Source organism: Rhea americana, unplaced genomic scaffold, assembly GCF_003343005.1.
Source record: "Rhea americana isolate MKP2758 unplaced genomic scaffold, rheAme1 scaffold_55, whole genome shotgun sequence".
NCBI classification, from domain to species: domain Eukaryota; kingdom Metazoa; phylum Chordata; class Aves; order Rheiformes; family Rheidae; genus Rhea; species Rhea americana.
The window spans coordinates 1,743,209-1,761,386 of NW_028186701.1; the positions used below are offsets into that span (position 1 = coordinate 1,743,209).

Sequence of the window (18,178 nt, forward strand, 5' to 3'; positions counted from 1 at the left end):
AGTGGTGCTTTGCATTGTTGATCTCCTTGATACACTTATTTTTACATAGATTTCTGATGTTCTGTGTTTTATAGCTTATTTTTATTGCTTCTGATATGTCTTGAGTTATGKTGAGAAAGGAAATGGGATCATTTATGCTGCTCATAGGCAAAAGATTCAGTTGAAACAAGGTATCAGTAAGGAACTCTTAAAAGATATTTTTGGCTTTTTTCTGGTTTCACTGAATCCATGCTGTATTTAATGGAAATTTGCAGTGATTGTTTCTAATTGATGCTTGCAGACACATGTTCTGCTTAGCCTTCCTTGGTAGATGAAAAACTTTGGCAGGAGATAGCAACTGTTTCAGCAGCTGCAGCCAGCTCTGTTTGCAATTGTGAGCCAGAGCTCACAGCTGGCATATGTGTAATGGCAGCTGTTTTTTCAGTGATGTTTCTGATACGTGGGTCCGTTGTCATACACAGTGACCAGTGAAATACTGACTGGTAAGAGCTTATTCCTGTGACAAACCTAAGCTGCTTCATCTCACATGAGTCAGAGACTGAGGATGTTTAGAAATGGCCCCTTAGATAATGAGTCTTTATCTGCATATGACTGTTTAACTATTAGCTCTCCTTACAAAATAAAAATAGAAAATGTGACTAAAAGGATAAGTTACAACCAGTAAAGTATTATCCTGCAGTATTTCTCTGGTGTTTGTAATTGGAGGAGCATTTCTTTAGTGAAAAACACCATTGGACATATTAAGTGGTAGCCCTGCATTAAAAATGGGTCACTTCCATTGTAAAAARTAGTTCTTGACCATAACAAGATTCAAGCTGCCATATTTTTGTTTTTGACACTTTCTGTAAGATTGCACTTTTTTTCCATATGAAACTTGTTTTTTAGGAGCTGTGAAAGATTTTAAGGCCTACAATTGTAGTAAACWTAGCTATGAGTTAGAAAATGGTATGTGTGGCAAGACTGTAGTATATTTCCCCTACTCTCATCCTATTGTATTTGCCCACTACTTCAAGTTTATAGGGAGGAACAGCTGTAGACGTTTTTGTGAAGCCCTAGCTTAGTGCCACTTCTGTGCCAGGTTCTGCTGACTCCTAAACCAACAGCAACACAGTTGCTTAATTCAGGGGATGCAAAATTGCCCACTTTTCTTTGATGAAATGGATCCTCACCCCCTCAAAAGTGAATGTGGTCTAATGCATTGAACTTTCACAGGTGTGTGTGTAATAAGCAACGTATTCTCCTCTGCCCACGAAGAGTTGTGGTCATGACTAGGATTGTGTTCACTTCTGCTCCATTGTGGTTTTCTCTCTTCAGCCAGAACGTTAAGGCTAAAGACAGGCGTTGTTTGGATCTCTCTGTCGGTGGAAAAGGTACCTGCCTCCAGCTACTTATCATCCCTCTTTTACCAGAGACTGCTGCTCCTTGAGACCTGGTTGGGTGAGTATATCCTGAACCTGTCTCAAAGTGGGATGGATTATTTGATGATTTTAGATTAGCAAAGATTTACTATTTAGTAGTCTGAGGCAAAAGGAGTGATGATGAACCTCTCCCACTAGCACATCTGGATTCAGAAAAGGATGTCCAGAAGAACTGGAGGACTTCTGTGATAACAGCAGTTACCAGTATTCAGTTGCGAGGACAAGAGAGTAAACAGATTAAGACAAATCTGTGCAACGAAAAACAGCAACCATCACTATCACCCCCTGGGGCAGTTACCTCAAACGTAGGGAAGTTCCTTCAAGTCTGAAATCGGATGAGGCAGGCTGAGCGCATGCTCCACTTCTAACTGCATGTTTGTTTGGCCTGTTGAGGGCAGCATCAGCTCAGACAACGGGGGTTACCGAAGGGGTAAAAGGGGCTAATGAGAGAGCCTAGGAGGCATCTGGATAACAGCGCTTCCGGTTCTGCTGGTGCTTGGAGGATTTGAATTCTGAAAAATGCGACTAAGCCACACAACTGAATGCTGCTACTAGGAGGGAGAGCGAGGGGAGGAGAGCGCGCCCCGCCCCCTGCCTGCGGGGGGCGGGGCTCCGGCAGCCCCGCCCCGCCTCCTGCCTGCGGGGGGCGGGGCTCCGGCAGCCCCGCCCCGCCTCCTGCCTGCGCGGGGGCGGGGCTCCGGCAGCCCCGCCCCGCCTCCTGCCTGCGCGGGGGCGGGGCTCCGGCAGCCCTGCCTCCCCTTTGCGCGCGCGCGCGGCGTGGGCGGGAGTGGCGCTGCCGGACAAGATGGCGGCGGGTGGGGTGGGCGCGGGGCGGAAGCAGGTGCGGCAGGAGGAGCTGCGGCGCCTCATGCGGGAGAAGCAGCGGCAGAACGCGGGCAAGAAGCGGATCGACTCGCCCTTCGCCAAATATCCTGCGCCGCGCTCACCGGACGCGGTCCTCCCCTCCTTGTGGTGCCAGGCGGGGCCGCCGCCCCGCGCAGTGTCGTCGGCGCGGCCGGGAGGGTGGGCTCCGGGGCTGGGGGAGGAGGAAGGGGCGGCTCCACAGCGCCTTGGCTTCTCCTTAACGGCGGCGCACGTACAACAGCCTGGGGCACCTGAGCTGCGCGCTCTGCAACGTGCCGGTCAAGAGCGAGCTGCTGTGGCAGACGCACGTGCTGGGCAAGCAGCACCGCGAGGTGAGCGGCCGCCGGGCCCGGGCGGGGGGAAATGGCGGCGGGCGGGGCGGCGGGCAGTGTTACGGGCTCCGCGGCCGCCTTCCAGCCCGCCGCTGCCGGGTGACGCAGTGTTTCAGTGCAGCTCGCTGGGTTTGTTGAAGAAATGCTTTAGACACCTCCGCGTTAGCATCGACTTTTAGCTCCCAGCTGTCTACGGCTTTCCGTAGTTTGACTCCTGAATTTTGTACTAATTTGCAGAGAGTYGCAGAGTTAAAAGGCACGAAACAGACCGCAGCTGGTTCAGCTGCTAGTACATCATCTCATCCTGTCAAGAGGAAAAATGAGGCAGAAAATACAGAATTAAAGAGAACGAAAGGTAAAGCATAAAATTACTTAAAAAGCCCTTGGCAGAATCTGACGTTTTTTATCTTAAATGTGTACGTTTGTAAGGCCAGGAGAAAACTGCTATTTTGGTAGGTTAGCTAGTTTTCTTTTGGGTTAGTAGGTCACGGAGTAGTGGGCTTGGTCCAAACAGCATGAGAAACTCTGTATATTAAGCAGTGGAAACACTTGCCTAGAAGTATTCCTTTTCAGTGAAATCATAGAATGTTAAGGAGGGAAGGGACCTGTGGAGATCATCTAGTCCAACCCTCAGCATAGCCCATGCAGGGATTCAGCACGCAACCTTGCTGTTAGCAGCACCACGCTCTAACCAACTGAGCTGAACCTGCCCCCATCAAGCCCTTGGACCACAAACCATTCGTGAAAGTTTAGGCTAAAAGAAAGAAAGTGTTTAAATCTCTTCCCCTGTGGCAAATGAATATGAAAATGGTACACCTGTGAAAGCAAATGTTTCAGAATTCTCTCTCTTTGAAGAACTAGCTGTGTGCTTTCAAAATACTCTATTGTCCGTGGTTCATACACAGGGATTTTTTTTTTTTAAGTTTCTTTAAGAATTGTAAGAGAAACTACTGTTCTGGGCTTGACTAAATGCCAGACACTACATCTCTGAAAGTAACTTTTCTGTACATAGAATTGGAACTCTCTGCAGCACTAGTAGCACCTGACAGTCCTAGGGAACATTTAAATTGCAGCAGTTAAGAAATTATGACAATAGACACTATCTTTATGAGCTTCCTGCCGTAGTAAGACTTTATTTGAAGGATATTTCTTTTAAAAGAATAGACTGTAAGAAGTGACTCTTGTCTATTACACAGGTTCAGATGACAAACCACACACGTCTRCATCTGGGTAAGTAGATCTTACATGTTTTTTGTAACTGTGTATGAACTTTGTTATGCTCTCACCCTGTTTTTCCTCATCTGTTGTTTCCCAGCTAAGGGTAAAGATACAGGTACAAAACAGCAGATTCCTGCTTCTGTTCAGTGTTTAATATGGGTGTATAACCTTGAGTTTGACAGCATCTTCCTCTGTGTAAATAAGAAAATCACAATGTTAACTGTAGAGTGTGCAACAAAACAAGAAGTAATTTGTTGTTATTATCAGACTTTTAATGCTTAGTATGGTGGTTTTATATGGTCTATTAGAATAAAAGTAAGTAGATTATTGTATGCACTCCAATGGGTAATGCTAGCATCCTGTTTTTTTTTTTTAAAAAAAAGATACCTTGGAGAGAAATTACATACTATACATGCCAGTAATATTTAGTCACAAAACCTACTAATAAATTTCATCAGCAGATTTTTATTAAGAGACTTTTATTTCTTAAAGTCATGTAAATGCCTATCTTTCAGATGAGGTCTTTCTCTTAAAGATGTGAACAAATCCCCTTCAAGTGATTTAGTYGTTTTTCCTCACATATGCATCTTGGGACCATTTGAGATTTCTGAGGATATTTTGACATCCATATTGGTTTGGGAGATATCACATGAGGCTTATAAGTCTCCTGTTACCAAATGTACCCTTCTACATAGGATAAATTATTGTCTTGCATTGCCATTAAGCACTATAATCTTGACCCTAACAGACATTGTTGCCTTGTGGAAATTCTTTTTTTGTGTATAAAATTACACAGTTGCAAAGCTTGTTCATCATAAAATTAGTCAGTATTAGTAATTTTAAAATCACACAGGAAAAAATGTTTAGCTTGGAGGCCTGCAGATATCCGAAAAAATAATAAAAATCTAGTTTTTTTTTCATTGCTGAGCCTGTGCAGCTCTTCCTGGATTCAGAATGAATTTGTTTCTTTGCAGTTCTGAGCTGCAATAAGTACCTAAAATAAGTAGTTGTATTATACATGAAGGTTATCAAGGTTTGGGTGACATTGTATCACTATTGTCCCATGAATTTTTTATTTACTGTATTCACAGCAGGTACACAGATACAAATAACTAAATGTGAACATAGTATTATCTAAATAATTTGCATTCCTGAAACCTTGCTTTGTTACAGGATAGTTTTATTGAATTATCTTATGGTGAATATACAAGTAAAATAATTGAAATCTGAATGTGTTTTTAGCACTAACCTGAACGTTCCTGAGGAACTTTAAAAGAAAACAGCAATTATGTGCTGCCTTTGGACCATGGTTACATTAGTTTCTCTGCAGTTTAGTGTATTGCAAAACATTAAGAAGATCGTAATGTTCACACATTAGACTTTAGATGCTAGACTGTAACTGATTTTTGTAAAGTTTCAAATATTTATTTCTTATATTCTTTACTAGGCTACCAGCAGATTTTTTTGATGAAACAGAGCAAAACGGTGCAAAACAACAGCTTTCAAAGGGTCTAGGTCCTAGCTTATTGTCAGGAAATTATGATGATGATGAAGAACAGGAAGATCACTCAAACAAATCATCTGTTACGCATAAAACTGAAATTCCACCTCCAGCTCAAGAAGTAATAACTAATTCTCTACCTACAGGTAATGATGAATATAGTAAGTGATTCAGTAAGGAAAAGCTGTGTGATGGAGGGATTTTGTTTTATTTTTCTGATTATTGGTATTAACTGATTAAGTTGTGGAAGGAATGTAGAGAGAGAGATTCTTGGGTAGTTGGTTATTTTATAGTGTTTTCTCAGCCTACTTACCACTTTTACACTGTAATTATGTGAGGTTGTCTAGTGGAATAATATCTGGCTTTTTTTTGCTTGATTCAATAAGGTATTAATTTAAATTCCTCTCTAGTCAGAATTTTGTGTAGGAGCTTTTACAATTGTTTGTGGCTTCTGTCCTTTGTTATAGATTTCTTTGACAGCAAAACTACGGCCGCACCTGTAGTTTCACATTCAGGATCCATACAGAAACGAGAGATACAAGAGAAGGTAGTGGAAAGGTAAGTGGTTACATGAAATAAATGTTACCCTTTCTGAAAATAYTTGTAATCGTTCAGAAATCTGAGTTATTGTTATCTTGTAACCAGAATAGTCTGTGTATAATTTCAGCATCTAGCATCATTTCAGACTGATACTTRACACCCTACAGACAGGATAAAAAATGGAGCTGTGGCTCTTCCAGATATCTGTATTTGCAAGTTTTAATACAGGATACTTCTGAAGTTTAGTGTCAAGTGCTGCTTTTTACTGTTTAAAGAAACCATTGACTTGTTCTTATAATAGTGGTTTGGTCCATTTAGGCACTTTTTTAGACATTGGCCTAAGCCAATGTCTAAGAGTCTAAGTAGAGATTCTGTTGTTAAAACACTTGGGTGCTCAACGCACTGGAAAGGGTAGTTCAGGAAGCCTGAGTTATGGTTCCTGTTTTGTCAGTGAATTTTAAATCTGTCTGCAGTTCCTTGTCTGTTAGGTAAGACCAAATAGAAGAAATGAGTTTTGATGACTGTAGGTGAAACTCGGAGCATTAAAAACTTGCTTCTATTCTAGGTGCTTTTATAAAATGGATTTTTTTTTTCTTGACTATTTTGAACACCCCCCCCAAAAAAAAAAAAAAAAATGAAGTGTTAACTCAGGGTAATAATCTTAACATTTCAGGAAAGAAAACACAGCTGAAGCTTTACCAGAAGGGTTCTTCGATGATCCTGAAGTAGATGCGAAAGTAAGTGGTCTTGTATTTCTAGTCTACCAGATTTATTTTCTGACAGATATCGTAATTTTATAAGTAGTAGGGATGCTTTTCCAGGTAATTAGTTATGACCAGAATATAAGAAAATGACTGAATTACTTCATTCTGTATTAATAAGAAGACATGAAAAGGTGTGGGAGGAGGAGAGTTTGTTAAACCATCTTTCAGACTATTTTTGGTTTCCTTCTTGAGTTAAAAGAAGCAATGTTATTCATTGACTAAAATGCTGGATTGGATTTGGAAGATCCACTTTTTTTCTGTGAGCGACCCTGCGAAAGGCATTTCTTTATGTCAGTTTCTGCCTCTCTGAACTGAGAATATAAAAATACTTGTAATGTGCTTTGAGAGATTCTGTTGAAAAGTCTAAGAGTTGGTTTAAGTTTGTATTGATATTATACAGACTGCTAGAATAAAAACAACTGGATTGTGATAGGCACTCTAATCTTTAGTCCTGATGTACTATAACACTAAGCTTGATCTTAAACTGTCTTTTAATGCTATGGGGTTTTCTGGCTGCTCAGAAAAAAAGAGAAAATATGTTGGGGCATTCAAGGTGTTGATCCAAAAACAACCATTAAAAATCTTAGAATTTTGATCAACATCTTTATTATTATTATTATCATACTACAACTTGACAATACCAAATCATGATCAAAATAACACTGATCTTTGAAATGCAAAGCATATTTTTGTAAAATTTACCACAGATTTGATAGCTTTCTTGTTATCTTTATCAAAAGTGTTGTAGACTTGCATTTTTTTTCAAAATTATAGTTATTTTTTTGAATATGTTTCTCTTATGATCACACTGTAGAAGTCTGTTGGTTTATTTAAATTCCATTGTGAGGTGGACCCATGACTTCTGATTAGGAGAGCCTTTTAAGTGAGGTTTCTTTATGTTTACATAGTCTTGCTGTCACAGTTACAAACTTGTCTCTCTTAATTGTTCTGGCAGGATTCTTCTGGCACCACTCATGCACATATGTATGTTGGCAAATGTAAATGTGCTCATGTTCAGACACTTTGAGTAATGAATTTCTGAATGTTGAAATATGTAGCTGAAAAAGACACTTCTATTTATTTTTGCATATGACTAAGTTGTGTATTGCACTCTTCAAATACTTCAGTTTCATCATGTGGTGGGAGGCTAGTATAAAGCAGGAGTGTCTAACAAGAAAGGTGGATGTCCTTGTATCTTCTGAGGACACTGGTTAGAGACCTTTAAGGTCATTTCCTTAGCTGATAAAATTTACAAGTGGATAGATATTTCAACAGGTTCTTCGTTCATCTGTTTAGTGATGTTTGTTTTAATCAGTCCTTTCTGAGTGTGGCTAATATGAAGGAGGAGGAAAGTGTCTATGAYATTAGTTATGTTGAGATGGTTGCAGTGACTTTTGTGCTGGAATCGTGCACAAAATAATCTAATTTCAGAAGTTCTAGTGGGCTTTTTGGCGGGGAGGTTGTGGGCTTGAAAAATGTTGATTATTTACATCAATGTTATAAAGCATGTCAATTCCAGGTTAGATAAATATTTCAAAAAAGTCACATCTATGTATTTGGGTTTATTATTACAAATACAAACACTTAGGTATTACAAAAGACAACTACAGTGTGTAACAACACATTACATATGCGCATGTTAGAAATAATCACAAAACAGAAAAAGGAAATGATGGATACTAGTTCCCACTATGTAATTTGCCTTGAAACTTTTAATTTATTCTATAAACCTGATTCATTCTACTGGATTTCCTATAATCATTCAGGAACAAAACCTGTGCATAGGTTGTCTTTACCATGATGATGATTGATGTGTTGCCGGAAAAGAGGAATGAATAAAGGAAAAATAAAGCTAATGCAAAAAGATACCACAAATCATTGTCCAAACTGCTTACTTCTCCTGCTTTTGTAATTTCCATCCAATCCAGGACCAGACATAATCTGTCATCTAATTTAATGATACATGCCACAACTTCTAGTCTTCATTTGTGGAAGTTTTGATTACAAGGGTAGATGATTTGGTTTATTTGCTAATATGCTGTGCTAAAAGCAGAATCTGGTTTTGATTACATCATTGAAGATCATTCTTACAGCTGCTACTCTTTCAGTCATCTTGTCTTACTAATTAATGCTCTCATTACTAAATAATACTTTCTACAAAAGAAAAAGCTTTGCAGATATAAGTGGTATGTAGCTGCAGTGTTTTTTTTTCTGGATGTCAAAAAGGGGCTAGATTTGAAATACAAGGGGGTAGTCAGACTAGTTACTTAATCATGTATACTCTGTTACATTAAAAGCTGATAATTCACTGCTTTTGAGACGTGCTGCTATATATGATTGAACAGGCAGCTCATGGAAGAATTTAAAACTTACCAGGTTTGGTAATTTAAAAATTACYATGTTTGATCACTTTTGCTAATCCAGGCATTTTACACCATCCATTCCTTGTGAATTGTTCTTTAATGTGACATTTTAATCCAGGAATAGAGTCATTGTTTTCCTCTAAAATCTGATACAATATCTTGTTCTTACACATTATGCTAAAGTATGTTTATCGGACTTTTCTTAGAAAATCTCATAAAAATTTTCGTCTTTTTTTGGTTTACAGTGCACAAAGGGTGATATGACATTAATTATTAACACACTTGTTTTTCCATAATCCTTAGGTACGAAAAGTTGATGCTCCAAAAGATCAAATGGACAAAGAATGGGATGAATTTCAAAAGGCGATGCGACAGGTCAACACAGTAAGTAATGGAATCTATTTTTATTGATTCTAAATACAATACACAATACAGAAAACAAGTTTCATGCAGGTCTGCGGAATAACTGACATACTGCATTTGTCAGCTACTTGTTTCAATGCACGGTGTAGTTAAATGTGCTTAATCAATGAGTAAATGGTTTCTTAGGTTTTCCACTGAAGCAAAATTAAGTGGAAAGAACTTTTGATGAGGATTCAGTCATCAATATATCTMGTTACTTTAGTTAAATTACATTAAAGTAAGATAGCAGATACCTCAGATCGGTCTTCTAAATCCAAATATTGGCCTGTATTTATAGGCTCTTTTTTAGATGAGATATAATCATATTTTAACCTTAAAAGCCAAGCAACTCCTCCATATGCCTGTCTTTTTGAAGCAAGATCTATAAAGTGTAGGTGATCTGGGTTTTATTGTTAATTTAAATTTACTAGAAAGGAACCCCAAACTTTGGGAAAGTAAAAAGTAAAAGAAGATTTTTATATATGTGACAAGTTGGCCTCAGTTTTTTTCTGTACTTTCATTTCTTATTGTTTAGCATTGCATGGATGTTTTCCCAGAGCAAGTTTTTATCCGCCCCTTTTGTACAATGTGAAACTAACTTTAAAGATAGCTGGTATTCTCTCTCTTCCTTTGAGTATTTGCCAGTTTTCTTCTTTTTAACTATAAATAATTGCTCTTGTGTCAACTCTTAAGTGGCGCARAAAATTTATCATTGCTCATTTTATAGCAGTCAGCACTGTAAACAGAGTGAATGTTCATACAAAAACAGTAGTGGATACGTTTTGCTAGCATTAGCCATTCAGATAATTCTTCAGCTTAGAGGGAATCTTCTCAGTTAYGCGTGGATCATTGACTGCATAGCATCTCCCAGACATTCAGATTTGAGAAAGTATATGCTGAAAAAAATAACAGATTAGAAATACTTCGGCATCTAGTGGGAATATTTAACCAGTACTTTCAATACGCTTGTGTAATAAAGTCTCAAATATTGAGAGAGAGTTCCTATTTCAGCCTCAGAGTTTGGGTGTGCATAGTTTCTTTATGCTCAATTGCAAATAGTAGTGTATTGAAAAATTCAGAGTGATAAAAAGTAGTTTGGCTGCTTTGGGGCTAATGTAACATTTCATTGTGTCCTTTCCATTTAAAACTAATTGAGATCACGAAGTCTTTTTCTGCATGTGCCTCCAGAGTCTGTTGTGAAGGTAGGACTGTATATATAGGAGAATGACAGTTTTAAGACACTTGGGGTTGGGGAAGGGGAGGAAGGGAAGACATGGACATCAAAAAAGAACAACAGTGAAAGTCAGGATGAATATAAATTTTCTTAGAGCCTTTCTGGTTTAGATTTCAGAAGCAATAGTGGCAGAAGAGGATGAGGAGGGACGACTGGATCGTCAGATTGGAGAAATTGATGAGCAGATGTAAGTAGATCAGTTTTTCCTCAGACTTTGTTCTCCAGCAGGAATGGGTATCTATTTGATTTGACTCAAACATTTTTAATGATAATCTTCTGTGATGCTACTTTTCATTAAACATTTAGGTATTTCACTTAGAGGACAAAGATAGATTCCCTTAAAGTTCAAATAGATAGCTAATAAGAACATGAATTTTGGTGCAAAGTTTTGTAATTATTTGCTAAAAGAGACTGTGCTAGGATCATTGAAAAGAGCAAGCAGGCAAGGGCAAAATGAAGCAATAAAATGTAAATCCTTTGAACTTTTTGAATCCTTTTTGAAAAAAACTGCCTTTTTTGCTTCCGTGAAATGCCTGAAGTTGTATTTCTCTGAGCTTTGAGTAATTCTGTTGTGAATTTGGAGTGAGTTTTTGTGAACATACTTAACAACCATTTTTTTWAAAACAAGGTCTGATTTTTCTGCACAATAAAGGAGCATAATTTCCATGATGAGGTTTGTTTTGATCATCTATTTGCTGTGCTGAAAGTACCATTCTAACTATTTCTGTCTCTAACAAAACCATTTTTGTAGCTTTCTGAGTGTTTTGAATGCAGGTTATTTCAGAGCACTACTGTGTATTTAGCAGAAATTCTGCAGATAAAGCAGGTATTCCAAACAGAGTGAGAAAATGTTTTACCTTTTAAGTACTGTTTCAATGCCAGGAGCTTACCTTTAAGCATATGTGCCCATGGGCTTTCAACATCAGAAATCTATCATTAAAAGAACTTTACAATGTTTCACTCAGTTTTAATCAAGAACATGTCCCAGATGCTGGTGAAGTAAATGGTAGAATTATGAGTTGCGATTTAAGAGCATCTGAGATGATGAATTTGGTCTGGAATACAAAGTGCAGTTAAAAGCATAAACTACCTATCTAAAAATGCCATTTTTGACTTTCACATTTTGAAAACGTTTTGGTTAGCTGTATGTTTCTTGCACATGGAGAATTATAATGAATCTACAAATCAAAATAATTCCAGTGAAACTCATGTTTTCCTTAGCCTTTGTATCTTTAGGTATAACTGTCTGTAAGATTTACAAGGGGAAATAGGATCCAGATAGTAAGTAATCTTCCCTTGTTGACTCTCCCTGTCAAGTAAGAGTGAAACAAGCAGAAATGTATTTCAGTCAGAGAAACTTACTCTACTTGGCATTGTCAACAAAATATCCTATTATAATTGCAAAATTATTAATAATTTTTTAGAATAGTTTTGAGAACTTTTAAATAAGTGCAAAACTGAAAGTCAGGGCTGAAGGCTAGAGGCCTAGTATAGCACTCAATAACCAGATAAAGGATATGAGCACTTGTGTTACTCTTTTGTCTTCAGTTCAGGGATGCTGCCTCTAAGATAGAAAAAGTGGTAGCCAGTGCTCACTTTTCTACCATATATGAAAAACATAAGTGGAGCGAATAATTGAATCTCTTCGGTATTGAAGTATGGATACTGGTTCTGTGTTCTTAAATCAATTTGTGGTGGTATTGCAGTTGTTACATGTTTGGATTAGGCCTCATTGTTAGAGAATTGCTTGTGCATCTCCTCTCTTTTGTTCCACTTCCACTTAATTAATCTGAGAAGGTGCAGTAGCATATTGAAAGACATTTTTTTATTGTTGGAAAGCTTTTAAGCTTTTTTTTTCATGTAAAGTTGGAGAAGCAAACTAATAGCACCACAGGAAATCCACTTGATTTGGAAAGGCCACAAATGTTAATAGGTGGTTTATTTTTCGACAGTGAATGTTACCGTCGTGTTGAGCTGTTGCGTAATCGCCAGGATCTGATGAAGGAAAAATTTAAAGAAGCCATGAGATTAAAATCGACACAAGAGAAAGAGGATGAGAGTATGGATAGCGAAGATGAAGAAGAATTGCAGGATTTGCTCTCTCAAGACTGGCGGGTGAAAGGGACATTGTTGTAGCATTTCTGGAACATGACTGATACTCTCTTTACCTGTGATGTTACTTCCATTATCAGAAGTGAGATGTCTTTGTTTAAAATATTTATTTAAAGAGGATTGTGAGATGGTAGAGAGCCAACTATGGAAGAAAAAAATCATTGTGGATCTACAATGGTGTACTACATGCTGTAAAAAACTGTATATTGCAGATATTTTAAGATTGAATGTAACTTTCCAATAAAATATCTCTGGTAGGAAATCAGTATTTTTAAATGGGATTAAGAGTAACTTAGAATCTCTAACATTTTTGGACATTARATGTGTACAGTAAGTTGGAGATTTGTGTCATTGTGTATGGAAGTAAAGAACTAGCAGGCGTGATGGTATTTTCCCCCATGATGGGGTGAAATAAAGGAAAGCTTTATGCATTTATATTACTTCAGAAGTTTTAAAACTCTCTTCCCTCTGACCCCAATAARGTATGCAAGTCTTTCTGGATCTGTTACAGTTTCTCTGATGTGTTTGGATATACCAAGCTCAGAAATGCTGTGCAGCCTCTTCTCCAGTGTGTACTCTGTGATCTGCTAAAAGAGGTAGGCAGTGCTGAAGACTTTTCTTTATAGCATTAATCATTTTGTTTAATAAAGCTGTAGCATGCCTCACACTTCTTAAACTGGCGGTAGGAAAACAGAGCAGTTACATATTTGACATTTTATTACCCTTTCATTTAGTTATGCAAGGAGATAAGGTATTGTCCTGGAGACTTTGCTAGGTAAAATCATTTATTTAACTGTAAATACTAGATGTTTCTCTAAGGTAAAGAAGTACATCTACAATGATTTCTGTTCTGYCAGCCAGAGAAGTAAAATTAAGAACCAACAAGCAGGACAAAACTAGGGCCCAGAAAGCAGAAACTATCTTGAGCTTTGGTAAATGCAAAGCAAAAAGCTTTTTCTAAACGTATTATTTTCCTTTGCAAATACTAAAAATGACAAACTTACTGAGTTACTGAGGGATTTCAAAAAATAGGAGACGTGATTTAATTTTTATCACAAAGTGAAGTTGCAAAAGAATAGCTTAATAGTTCCTTCTTTTTCTTCCTAAAGTTTTAAAACAAGTTAGTCATGTCCTCAGGGAGGAAAATGAGCTTTGCTATTAAGAGAGACACTCCACTCAAAGGTGTTTATTAAGTAAATAATTAAGGGGAAGTGTGTTGCATACTGAAGCTAGATGTTTAATTTTCCTCCTTTCAAAGAAACACTTGTATAATGGGAGCCTTTTCCTTATTGTGAGATGCTGTTTTACCACTTCTGTTTTCCATGATCCTTGATCCAACTCGCTATGTTTATAAAACTGTCAAAAAAGCAATAGTCTTTAAAAATTTGGTGCATCTGTTATTCCCGTTCATATATGCTGGCTGACAGCCTTGGTTTCTTGGTTAATTTAATAACTGCAATGTTGAGTGAAATATTTTTTAGTAACACCTACTTATGTTTATGGTTAAGATATCAACATTTGTGATTTAATAAAYATTCACACTATTGAAACAAATTATGATTTGACAAGTTAGAGAAAATTAGTTGGGCCAAAACTGAAATAATAAAGGCACTTCCTGCTATAGCTTGAAATGATAATTTGAATGTCAATCTATAAGGTGCCTGTCATGCCATAGTGAAGGATCTCAAGCTGTCCATTTTACTAGAAAGCGAACTCTTTGAGCTGAGAAAGTGAGAGTATTAACAGATGCACAGTTTTGTTCAAACCCCTGTGGTCAGTTCTCACTCTTGGAAGAACTAAGCAAAGCGACTCATTGTTCTACTTATCCTTGTTCACTGAATTCATTTCTCAATGCTTTTTAACACTGGATTTTAAAATCATCTTTGATGTCAGAGAATCATATACTGCTAAGTGCAGGTTACATTGAGCATCGTGGGCATACGGTGTTTTTACAATATAAAAATGTTGATTTCTGAATTTATAACTTAAAACTTTTGTTTTATACATGTATCTATAAAATCATACTTTCAGCTGTAGATAATAGGAAGGGGACTGAGCATTAAATAGTACAGCTATTTTAGTTCAGTCGCCCTCTTTATAGATATTTAGCAGTAAGATGGTAAAGGCAGTTACCAGTCTTTAGTATCAGGTGTATAATGCAGAAGAATCTTCTATACTGTTTGTTTTTAAAAGTCACTCTTCATTCTGTATTTTATTACAGAGGACTGAGCTTGTATGTTCAAATTCCAGCCAGTAGAATTCATTGTTTTAATCAATGTTGAGAAAAGCTGGCAGGAGTAAACATGGAATTGTTCCTCCCAATCACTGTTCATTATCCCGACATGATTTATATTGAAGTAGTCTGGACAGCGAGCCAGAGAGTGGACAGGATATGTTCTACTGAGGAAGTAACTGACAGTATTGGTTCTTCTTGATTGTTGCTTGTTTAGGAGTTGGTGCCTCTTTCCTCAGCGAAATCTCATAGACCCATAAATAATCTTGTGCATTAGTTTTCACTGGAAGAAGTGGCAATAGTGGAGGCGTAGCTACGTTTTCTTCATCACTTGCAACACAGAGCTTTGTGAAGAAAATAGGAGTGACTTTGCTAGCTGTGTCCTGCAAGACCATTGATGTCTATGTGCTGTTGTGCCAGGAAGGCAGCAAATCAACCTCCTTTTTAGCAAAGTAGCATGTCAGTAAAGGAGAGAAGGGAATTATCCCAGAACACTCAGGCTAATATATCGTGATAAGTGACCTACTGTGTCTTAGAAAAACATAGGCACAATTAATTTGTATCTTATGTCTGTCCTCAGTTTTAGAAAACAGTTCTATGATTAATTTTTGATGAACTATTTTGCTAGGTGATTAATCAGAGCAAATAATTGTTTTTTTTTCTTAATTCTTATTTCCTTAAAAGCTTGTATTTTATTTTTATGCAGTTGAGATGAAAGTAGTTCTAATAATTGGCCCTGTCCATACCAGAGTCAAAAAAGAAGCTRGCACTCTGGCACAGTGGAATTTGAAGAATATTTTAAATCTCTGACATCTAGGACTTCTGGAAAACTGAAGAATCAGAATTAAGGGGGAAAGCTTAGCCTTATTTATTGATACCATGATGGTATGTGGTTGCCCAAATGTGAAAACACTGAAATTTCACGTCACCAAGAAAAGTTGCTGTTCCACAGCTTAGTGGTTATGAACCTGGTAAATGACCCCCCCATGGCCCCGGGCTCTGCATGTGCACACGCCTGTTCCAAACCCCACGCTCCCTGGGGAGCAGCTAGCCACCGGCTGCTACTGCCTGTAATCCAGTGTGCTTGGTAAGTTGTAAGTAGTTAAGCAAGTGCAAATAATTGGAAATGGCAGTCTGGTGTGCTCTCTTCTCCATCAGGAAGGAATTAAGCTGCTGCCATCTTGTCTGAGAAGCAGGTGTGTAAAAATGGCTGCATTTGCTATACGAGGAGGTACTTGGTGTGGAGGAGTCCAAAAATGGTTGGGGGGAAGGAGAAAGGAAGAAAAAATAAAGACTGTTCCTTTATTAAAGCAAATTACTGYAAAATCTGCTTCAGAAACAAAATTACTGGTTAAAAAGAGCGTTAGCTTTACATTTGGCAAACCTCCCCTCCCCATAAACTAAATTTGAGATGAGACCAATTTTATTTATTACATGCTGCTATAAATAAATTGTCTACATTTCATCATTTCAGAAAAAATGAGCTAGAAGTAGCTTTAGTCAGARAAGTCAGATACTCGAATATTTACAGCATTTACATGTTACAATTTATTTTTTATAATCAAGAAATTGAGCACTAGGAAATCAGACATCAGTTCTACTACTGATTTGGGATTTATGCCTGTTTCTAGAGTGACAGGACAGATGCAGTGATGTAGAAATGTAGCCGTTCTATTAACATCCTAGACTTCTCACCACTGGAGTAAATATACTTCAGTGGACAGAAAAGCAATATAGCCTTGATTGCCTATGAAGTGTCATTCAGGCCAAGGCTGCGAAATGTGATGTGAAGCAGTTTTCCAGTATATGCCGTCATTTAATGTTCTGTTCATCACTTAATGTTCTGGCCATCACTTCATTTACAACTGTCCTGGCTTGTTAGCTGGGGAAAGAAATAGGAACAATTCCCTCACATAGGCATCTAAACCAGGCCTTTCCTCATAAAAGATAGCTGAGGGACTAAAGACTTACTTTGTTAATTGGTGGTTGCAGCACTTGCTGAAGCTATAAGAGCTCTAGGCACAACTCCCTACTTTGCATGCTCTGATTTGAATGTGCAGGTTCTGTGATCTAGCTGAGCAGCCTGACAAGATCGCAGGCTTTCCTGTTAAAAGCAGTGTTACCATACACTAATTGAACTAGTGACCATGTGTGACTTTCTTGCCTGGTAATTATGTCACTCACCTGGGAAGGGGAAAGGCCTGCTGCAAGTATACAACTAGTACTGAAATACATTCAACTGAAATTGAGGCTATGGAAGAAACCGAATTTGGCTCTCCCGCATCCCAGAAAAGCATTTTTTTACCTGCTGTTGGGTGTTTAAAAAGAATGGGAAAGTATCTCTTTCTGGCTGGTTTAGGTGGAGAAAGTTCAATGTACACTTTATAACTCTATCATGTGACTTCACAGAAACATCTTGTCCTTGCAGACCAGTGAGGCTTCAGCACTTACCAGGTGCCTACACGTTTGGCACCAGTGAGACTGATGCTATTTGCCTCCTATGGACTGGCAGAAGTATGCGCCTTAAAGCCTACAGGTGCCTTCTGGTACGTCTGAGAACATAAAGCAGTGGGCTAGGTTATGTGGCTAAAGACCTCTAGGGCTCTTTTTTTTCCCCCTTCTTCCTAGTTGACTTTATTCCACCTTCTGCTTTCCAGCATTCTCACTTTCTTTTCACTAGAGAAACTCAACAGAGCAGCTRCTTCAGTTCCTTTGAGATGTTTGCTAGAGCGCAGATACTAATCTGGTGATGTGAAAGCCTGCAGAGCTTGTGTTGGCTTTCAGCTGGAGACTCACAATGGAGTGGCCTTTTCAGGTACAGACACASTGCTTCCTCTTACGTAACCTGAGCATGAGTTGGTTTAGTTGTCAAACTTCATAGGGTTTTCCTCTTCCCCCCACCCCTTAGATGTACCTTCTTGAACTGTGCTTGCCCATTTTGTGTATTAAATTTATCTACTAGTTCTCCTGCCATTCAGAAACCTTTTCCAACTTAAATCATTGCATTAAAATGAAACCTCCGTTAGCCTTGATCTTACCACATTTCTGACTGTGCCATTTTTGGCAAAAGCACTCACGAAAGACTCTCTCTCCCCTACCCTCTTGTGTTCATGCATGTTTACCATACTGCTCCTCATCCCTCACATAAATATATCCCTTAATTAGTTTTTTTAAAAAACCTATCTAGGCAACTCTGA

General features: G+C 38.2%; 1 protein-coding gene across 1 annotated transcript; it reads left to right on the forward strand.

Moving 5' to 3' along the window:
- The first annotated feature begins 2,216 nt into the window (after positions 1 to 2,216).
- Positions 2,217 to 12,991, forward strand: ZNF830 (zinc finger protein 830). The gene is made up of 10 exons (XM_085318743.1): positions 2,217 to 2,345; positions 2,515 to 2,614; positions 2,852 to 2,969; positions 3,811 to 3,844; positions 5,280 to 5,479; positions 5,801 to 5,891; positions 6,547 to 6,610; positions 9,304 to 9,384; positions 10,747 to 10,823; positions 12,589 to 12,991. Exons 1-10 carry the CDS (start codon positions 2,224 to 2,226, stop codon positions 12,770 to 12,772), a joined length of 1,071 nt encoding a protein of 356 aa, XP_085174869.1. The 5' UTR covers positions 2,217 to 2,223; the 3' UTR covers positions 12,773 to 12,991.
- Positions 12,992 to 18,178: the final 5,187 nt, after the last annotated feature.